This window comes from Pseudophryne corroboree (genome assembly GCF_028390025.1).
Source record: "Pseudophryne corroboree isolate aPseCor3 chromosome 3 unlocalized genomic scaffold, aPseCor3.hap2 SUPER_3_unloc_16, whole genome shotgun sequence".
NCBI lineage: Eukaryota > Metazoa > Chordata > Amphibia > Anura > Myobatrachidae > Pseudophryne > Pseudophryne corroboree.
In genome coordinates, this window is record NW_026967504.1 from 770250 (window position 1) to 779611 (window position 9362).

General features: G+C 46.6%; 1 protein-coding gene across 2 annotated transcripts in view; it reads left to right on the forward strand.

Annotated features, from left to right (window-relative positions):
• The window catches only part of LOC134983502 (gastrula zinc finger protein XlCGF26.1-like), a 36151-nt gene extending 27542 nt beyond the window's left edge, over nt 1-8609 (forward strand). Inside the window, exon 2 of one of the 2 annotated variants that reach the window (XM_063949167.1) lies at nt 4186-8609. In XM_063949167.1, coding sequence (XP_063805237.1) covers nt 4186-5837 — 1652 coding nt within the window. In that variant the 3' untranslated portion in view covers nt 5838-8609. The remainder of the gene's footprint in view (nt 1-4185) is intronic. The other variant, XM_063949168.1, reaches the window with a different exon arrangement.
• Nucleotides 8610-9362: the final 753 nt, after the last annotated feature.

A 9362-nucleotide genomic window follows, 5' to 3' on the forward strand; every position in this document is an offset into this window, starting at 1 on the left:
ATTGCAGCAGGTAGAGCACGTTATACACATTGCAGCCAGGTAGAGCACGTTATACACATTGCAGCAGGTAGAGCACGTTATACAAATTGCAGCAGGTAGAACACGTTATACACATTGCAGCAGGTAGAGCACGTTATACACATTGCAGCAGGTAGAACACGTTATACACATTGCACCAGGCAGAGCACGTTATACACATTGCACCAGGCAGAGCACGTTATACACATTGCAGCAGGTAGAGCACGTTATACACATTGCAGCAGGTAGAGCACGTTATACACATTGCAGCAGGTAGAGCGCGTTATACACAATGCGCCAGGTAGAGCACGTTATACACATTGCAGCAGGTAGAGCACTTTATACACATTGCAGCAGGTAGAGCGCGTTATACACATTGCGCCAGGTAGAGCACGTTATACACATTGCGCCAGGTAGAGCACGTTATACACATTGCGCCAGGTAGAGCGCGTTATACACATTACAGCAGGTAGAGCACGTTATACACATTGCAGCAGGTAGAGCGCGTTATACACATTGCAGCAGGTAGAGCACGCTATACACATTGCACCAGGTAGAGCACGTTATACACATTGCGCCAGGTAGAGCACGTTATACACATTGCGCCAGGTAGAGCACGTTATACACATTGCACCAGGTAGAGCGCGTTATACACATTACAGCAGGTAGAGCACGTTATACACATTGCAGCAGGTAGAGCGCGTTATACACATTGCAGCAGGTAGAGCACGCTATACACATTGCACCAGGTAGAGCACGCTATACACATTGCACCAGGTAGAGCACGTTATACACATTGCGCCAGGTAGAGCGCGTTATACACATTACAGCAGGTAGAGCATGTTATACACATTGCGACAGGTAGAGCACTTATATGGTTAAAAAAACAGCACAATAAATGATTCTAAACACATTAGTAAATAATACATTATACATTATATATATATATATATATATATATATTATATTATTATACATTATATAATATATATATATATATATTAATACAATAATAATCCATTTGCAACGCCGGTCGCAAGGTGATTGACAGGAAGAGGGCATTACTGGGTGTCAACTGACCGTTTTCAGGGAGTGTTAAAAAAAATGCAGGCGTGCCAGGAAAAATTCAGGTGTAGCTGGCCGAACGCAGGGCGTGTTTGTGACATCAAAACAGGAACTGAACAGTCTGAAGTGATCGCAAGCTAGGAGTAGTGTCTGAAGCTGCACAAAAAAATATTGTAGCCGCGCTGCGATCCTTTCGATCGCACTTCTGCTAAGCTAACATAAACTCCCAGAGAGCGGCGGCTTAGCGTTTGCACGGCTGCTAAAAACAGCTAGCAAATGAACAACTCGTAATGAGGGCCAATGTGTATAGTGTATTTGAATTGTATTTAAGGTGGAATGCACTTGGTTGTGTGTCCCAGGAGGGGGGAATCCATTACTGTGTAGGCCAGGCATGTCCAAACTGCTGCCCTCCAGCTGTTGAGAAACTACACATCCCAGCATGCCCTGACACAGCTTTAGCATTCTCTGACAGCAAAACTGTCAGGGCATGCTGGGATATGTAGTTTCACAACAGCTGGAGGGCCGCAATTTGGACATGCCTGATGTAGGCTGGTGGATTCCCCCAGTACTTTCCCCCCAAAATGGAATGCCTTCCTCTCTAGCCTCCCACATGGAAGTATCATGTGGAGAGAGAGAGGAGCAGCTCAGCTTTAAAACAAGCCGAGTGGTTTTCTGGAGCTCCATAGGGATCCCCTTTGGTGGGCAGGAAAGCCTGACCAGGGATCTAGGCTGCCCATCTCTGGAGCACAATTTTAGGCTGGAGATGGTGAGCTGGGTACCCGGGCAGATTCCTGGAAGTAGTTTAGATGGGAAAACCTTCCCCCAGCCTAGACTGAGCGTCACCAGGGTGGATAACAACCCTCCAGGATGGGACGGTCAAAGGAGAGTGACTACTCCCCACCGTCCATAGAGGACAATGTTAGCTGTACATGTGGCCAAGGCATGCACATCACATGGGTAAACAATGATTGGTTGAGATCAGCACGGTGGACTTACCCCCTGTGGTATGTGTATTGGCGTAAGATAAAAAGAGGAGGGCTGTGGGCCTCCAGAGGTATTATACCATTTTCACTCTGCTGTAAACATCTTGCTGTATTGCTGTTGCCACTAGCAATAGGGAACAGTCTTTTTTAAGACTGGGTGAATAAACATCTGCCCCAAGATGACCGCTTCATCTTGTGACCTGCAGTGCTATGCCAAACATAGTTCCATTTTCCGGTTGTCCAGGGTGCACTCAGCGTCTCCAAGCATCGCCTCCCACCAGCTACTGTGCAGAGGCCAAGTCCAGCGACTAGTGGTGATTCGTCCACACCACACAGGTGTGGTAAGACAGCGTGTTGACACATACAGAGCAGTACCATGGTTCCAGACTCCATAGCGACAAGGAGTCTGGTGGTGGCAGTGTAGTACCCACCCACTACGCAGTGGGTGGAGTCAGTAATAGGCGGTTACTGATGGTAATTGGGAATCCCTTAATTGACCAGATCCCGTGTGACCTAAACATCCATTCTGTGACTGGGGCGGGACGCAAGGCAGGGTGAGGGCTTTCGTACAGAACCATCCAGTCACAGAAATTGCTGGCATAGCGGTGGGATAATCCTAGGTGGCTTTTCGGTCACCTGATTGGAGAAGCCGAGTTTGGAGAGGAGTAACTGCAGTGCAGGAGAACGCACAAGATGGCGGTCTTCAGTGTATCAGGAGAAGGGTGTGGATATCCCTTTCAACGCGTCGAGAAGTGTCATGAGGGCGGCAGTCGTGAGCTTGGAGGAGTCCCGCCGGGCGGAGGTAGAGAGTGCTAAGGGCGTTGGCATTGAAGAGGGCAGTCTACCAGTGGACCTTTGTACAGAACCCGTGAGACCCACAAGCCCCACCCTCTCTATTAGCAGAAGCCATGTTTCATACCTAGCAGGGCCGGAGGTCCAACGTCCCAGGTGGGGCCACACGGATACCTTAGCAGATCGGCTAGTGGAATTCGGAGAAAGGGCAACGGAGCAAGAGTGCTTGATCATCACCTCACTTTCCAATATCACTGCCGGGCTCCGGTGACTTTGCGCAGCCCGTTCTGCCCCCAGGAGTAGCGGAAGAGCCAGTGCTCCCACCTGAGGCAAAAGTGCCTCCAAGTCAGGTATTCGGAGTGTGCAGGAAAGACTGGGCACACTTAGCTCCAGAATACAGCCCGTGGCTTCAGCTGCGTCACTAGGCTGCAGCAGTGAACGGTGCCCGGAGTGAGCGGCTTTAGGTCTGGAGAAGTGGGGGACTTAATAGATTGGGTTTTGGTTCCAGTGGTGGCTGACAGCTATCAGGTAGGGTAGATAAGAAGCCACGTAGTAATGAAAGCTCCAGAAAGCATGTCTGGATGGACTCAGGCCCCTCTTATTTATTATTTTATATACTAACAGGGGTGACAGGTGTGGTACATCCCTGCAAAGGCAGATCCAATCTCTTTCTCATCAGACTCTGCTGTCTTCCCTGCACTCTCACTCAGATGTTCACTGCTGCCAGTAGCAGACGTATGAGAAGCAGAAGTATGGTGGCAGCTGTATAGATCCTGATATGTAGTTCTCTATATCGTACTTACCGTACACATATCATCCTTATTACTAGTGAGAGAATATTGGTAAGACACTGATGATGGGGGGGTGTAACAGTGGATTATAACCTAGCAGATGATGATGATTGCAGGGTATTATATGGTGTATTGCATGTAAAATACCTTGTTTCACACCTACTCTGCTGTAGCAATATACCTTATATAAGGGTGAGTAACACGTGTACAGGCTTACCAGCGTATGAGCACACACATAAAGGAATGCTACCTTACCAATGCTTCCAGAAGTAACGTTAGGAGACATTTCTCTGATCCATCAGCTCATATGACTGATGTTATTGTTCATCTAGAATCTCCAATTCATACGATATGTTCCCCATCCATTGTTTTACATTGGTGCTGACATAGGACTTGGCGAGTGACTACATCTCCATTTATACTTCATGGTTAGTTACCAGTACAAGAGAGAGATATATATCTAAGTCTTATTATAATATTACATTTGTTATTGTGTGTTCTCATTTTTGTATTTCCATAATGTATTTTATTTCCAGCAGGTGGACACACAAGCAGGAATATCTCAGAAGGACATCTAATGTTATCCCCGGATTGTGACATAAAAGATAATGACAGTAGACAGGATTCTCCAGGAGATAATCCCATTACCCCAATTATACATCCAGCTCTATCAGCTGATCCCCCTGATCCTGGGAAATGTTCTCCTGATCACTCTGATATTGGTGCATCTGTTACAGCTCTGACAGTAGATACAGTGTTTCCCTGTTCTATAGATGCCAAATGTTTTACACAGAACACAAAGCCTATTACCCATCAGCCAGCTAAGGCAGCTGAGATGCCTTTTCCATGTTCTGAGTGTGGAAAATGTTTTACATACAATTCAGCTCTTGTTATACATCAGAGAAGACACACAGGTGAGAGGCCATTTTCTTGCTCTGCGTGCGGGAAATGTTTTACCCGGAACTCACAACTTGTTACACATCAGCGAAGTCACACAGGTGAGAATCCATTTCCATGTTCTGAGTGCGGGAACTGTTTTACATACAAATCACTTCTAATACATAAGAGAATACATACAAGTGAGAAACCATATTCCTGTTCTGAGTGTGGGAATTGTTTTACATACAAATCAACTCTTGATGCACATAAGAGAAGTCACACAGGTACATCACCATTTCCATGTTCTGAGTGTGGGAAACATTTTGCACAGAAATCACAACTTGCTAGACATCAGAGAAGTCACACAGGTGAGAGGCCATTTCCATGTTCTGACTGTGGAAAATGTTTTATCTGGAAATCACAACTTGTTAGACATCAGTTAAGTCACACAGGTGAGAAGCCATTTCCATGTTCTGAGTGTGGGAAATGTTTTGCCCGGAAATCACAACTTGTTAGACATCAGCTAAGTCACACAGGTGAGAGGCCATTTTCTTGCTCTGAGTGTGGGAAATGTTTTACACAGAAATCATATCTTGTTATACATCACAGAAGTCACACAGGTGAGAAGCCATTTCCATGTTCTGAGTGTGGGAAATGTTTTTCAGACAAAATAGAGCTTGTTAGACATCAGAGAAGTCACACAGGTGAGAAGCCATTTTCTTGCTCTGAGTGTGAGAAATGTTTTTCACGGAAATCACAACTTGTTAGACATCACAGAAGTCACACAGGTGAGAGGCCATTTCCATGTTCTGAGTGTGGGAAATGTTTTGACCGGAAATCAGATCTTGTTAAACATCAGAGAAGTCACACAGGTGAGAAGCCATTTTCTTGCTCTGAGTGTGGAAAATGTTTTACACAGAAATCACATCTTGTTATACATCACAGAAGTCACACAGGTGAGAAGCCATTTCCATGTTCTGAGTGTGGGAAATGTTTTGCAGACAAACCAGATCTTGTTAGACATCAGAGAAGTCACACAGGTGAGAAGCAATTTTCTTGCTCTGAGTGTGGGAAATGTTTTGCCCGGAAATCACAACTTGTTAGACATCAGCTAAGTCATACAGGTGAGAAACCATTTCCATGTTCTGAGTGTGGGAAATGTTTTGCACACAAATCAGATCTTGTTATACATCACAGAAGTCACACAGGTGAGAAGCCATTTCCATGTTCTGAGTGTGGGAAATGTTTTAGACAGAAATCACATCTTGTTACACACCAGAGAAGTCACATAGGTGAGAAGCCATTTTAATCTTCTGGAGTATACTTATCATTGCCATGCATTGTTCTTCAAGGTTCTTATCCTATGTCCTGTGCTTTTTGCAATATACATGCTACCACTGGGGGAAATAATCAGATGTCATGCCCTCATCTACCACTGCTATACAGATGATCTGTCTTTTGTTCTGGGTACTGAGAACCCAGTACCAATCCTAAATGTCTGGCTGAGCTCCAGGTGTGGGTGATGCCAGTTGGCTGTGACTCAATCCTGGTGAAACATGTCCTTATGATAGAAGCTCACCAACAAAGGGCAGGGCTACAGCTCAACTTTGTTGCCAACCAGACTTACGCTTGGGGGTTCAGGTTTACAAAATGCTGGTCCTGTGCAGAATCTTAGTGTCCTGGATGGTGGAGGTATCAGCCACAATCAGATCCTCATCTGGGGAACATAGCCAGACTCCAGCACTTATTTCCCTCAGAAGATCTACCTAGTCATACATGCACTTGTATCATCACACATAGACTACTGCAATGTCCTCTACCTGGGTCTCCCAGCAAAAGAATTGCACCGCTTGTAGCTTGTACAGAATGCAGCAGCCAGGCTGTTACCTAACCAGCCCATTCCTGCCACATAACACCCATTCTCTACTCCCTCCACCGGCTGCCTGTAAGATGGTGACTCTGGGCCTAATTCAGGTTGGACTACAGTGTGTGATCCAAATGGAATTATTGAGAAAAAGTTGCAGACGCATGTGCAGCGCCCGTCCTGCATATGCACCTTCATTCTCTACGGGGGGCTGTAGGAAATGTGATTGCTTCTTGTTAATCAGGCAGAGGCGGTCACGGGGTGGGGGGTAAAGGTCCGTTTCCAGTGAGAAGATGGAGCGTTACAAGTGCTGTGTTGCGAGAAAGGGAGGCGGACAAACGGCATGTTCACTGTGGCTGCATGACATCATACGCAGCCATCGCAATCTAGAAGAACATGGTGGGGATCCTGCGGGCACAGCTAAGCTGGCAGGATGCTTCACTAGTTTCTAGGATGAAGCAGAAATTGTGGAGCGATCGCAATTTCTGCTTCATAAAGGGGGAGGTGCCGGTCAGCATACTGGGCTGCCTTGCCCTGCGATGGGCAGCCCCCAGCACGCTAGAAAAAAAATTGCTAATTAGCAGCATCTGCTATCCTTACTGACTTACTGTAGGCCCCTATTACATAAACTTACTGACTCTCCCAGCCCTACATGACCAGGGTCCATGTACCAGAATCAGCTTCTGCCTCCTTACTGACTTACTGTAGGACCCTATTACAGAATCTTACTGACTCTCCCAGCCCTACATGACCAGGGTCCATGTACCAGAAGCAGCTTCTGCCTCCTTACTGACTTAATGTAGGCCCCTATTACATAATCTTACTGACTCTCCCAGCCCTACATGACCAGGGTCCATGTACCAGAAGCAGCTTCTGCCTCCTTACTGACTTAATGTAGGCCCCTATTACATAATCTTACTGACTCTCCCAGCCCTACATGACCAGGGTCCATGTACCAGAAGCAGCTTCTGTCTCCTTACTGACTTACTGTAGGCACCTATTACATAATCTTACTGACTCCCAGCCCTACATGACCAGGGTCCATGTACCAGAAGCAGCTTCTGCCTCCTTACTGACTTACTGTAGGCCCCTATTACATAATCTTACTGACTCTCCAAGCCCTACATGACCATGGTCCATGTACCAGAAGCAGCTTCTGTCTCCTTACTGACTTACTGTAGGCACCTATTACATAATCTTACTGACTCCCAGCCCTACATGACCAGGGTCCATGTACCAGAAGCAGCTTCTGCCTCCTTACTGACTTACTGTAGGCCCCTATTACATAATCTTACTGACTCTCCAAGCCCTACATGACCATGGTCCATGTACCAGAAGCAGCTTCTGCCTCCTTACTGACTTACTGTAGGCCCCTATTACATAATCTTACTGACTCTCCAAGCCCTACATGACCATGGTCCATGTACCAGAAGCAGCTTCTGCCTCCTTACTGACTTACTGTAGGCCCTATTACATAATCTTACAGAATCTCCCAGCCCTACATGACCAGGGTCCATGTACCAGAAGCAGCTTCTGCCTCCTTACTGACTTACTGTAGGCCCCTATTACATAATCTTACTGACTCTCCAAGCCCTACATGACCATGGTCCATGTACCAGAAGCAGCTTCTGTCTCCTTACTGACTTACTGTAGGCACCTATTACATAATCTTACTGACTCCCAGCCCTACATGACCAGGGTCCATGTACCAGAAGCAGCTTCTGCCTCCTTACTGACTTACTGTAGGCCCCTATTACATAATCTTACTGACTCTCCAAGCCCTACATGACCATGGTCCATGTACCAGAAGCAGCTTCTGCCTCCTTACTGACTTAATGTAGGCCCCTATTACATAATCTTACTGACTCTCCCAGCCCTACATGACCAGGGTCCATGTACCAGAAGCAGCTTCTGCCTCCTTACTGACTTAATGTAGGCCCCTATTACATAATCTTACTGACTCTCCCAGCCCTACATGACCAGGGTCCATGTACCAGAAGCAGCTTCTGTCTCCTTACTGACTTACTGTAGGCACCTATTACATAATCTTACTGACTCCCAGCCCTACATGACCAGGGTCCATGTACCAGAAGCAGCTTCTGCCTCCTTACTGACTTACTGTAGGCCCCTATTACATAATCTTACTGACTCTCCAAGCCCTACATGACCATGGTCCATGTACCAGAAGCAGCTTCTGTCTCCTTACTGACTTACTGTAGGCACCTATTACATAATCTTACTGACTCCCAGCCCTACATGACCAGGGTCCATGTACCAGAAGCAGCTTCTGCCTCCTTACGGACTTACTGTAGGCCCCTATTACATAATCTTACTGACTCTCCAAGCCCTACATGACCATGGTCCATGTACCAGAAGCAGCTTCTGCCTCCTTACTGACTTACTGTAGGCCCCTATTACATAATCTTACTGACTCTCCAAGCCCTACATGACCATGGTCCATGTACCAGAAGCAGCTTCTGCCTCCTTACTGACTTACTGTAGGCCCTATTACATAATCTTACAGAATCTCCCAGCCCTACATGACCAGGGTCCATGTACCAGAAGCAGCTTCTGCCTCCTTACTGACTTACTGTAGGCCCCTATTACATAATCTTACTGACTCTCCAAGCCCTACATGACCATGGTCCATGTACCAGAAGCAGCTTCTGTCTCCTTACTGACTTACTGTAGGCACCTATTACATAATCTTACTGACTCCCAGCCCTACATGACCAGGGTCCATGTACCAGAAGCAGCTTCTGCCTCCTTACTGACTTACTGTAGGCCCCTATTACATAATCTTACTGACTCTCCAAGCCCTACATGACCATGGTCCATGTACCAGAAGCAGCTTCTGCCTCCTTACTGACTTACTGTAGGCCCTATTACATAATCTTACAGAATCTCCCAGCCCTACATGACCAGGGTCCATGTACCAGAAGCAGCTTCTGCCTCCTTACTGACTTACTG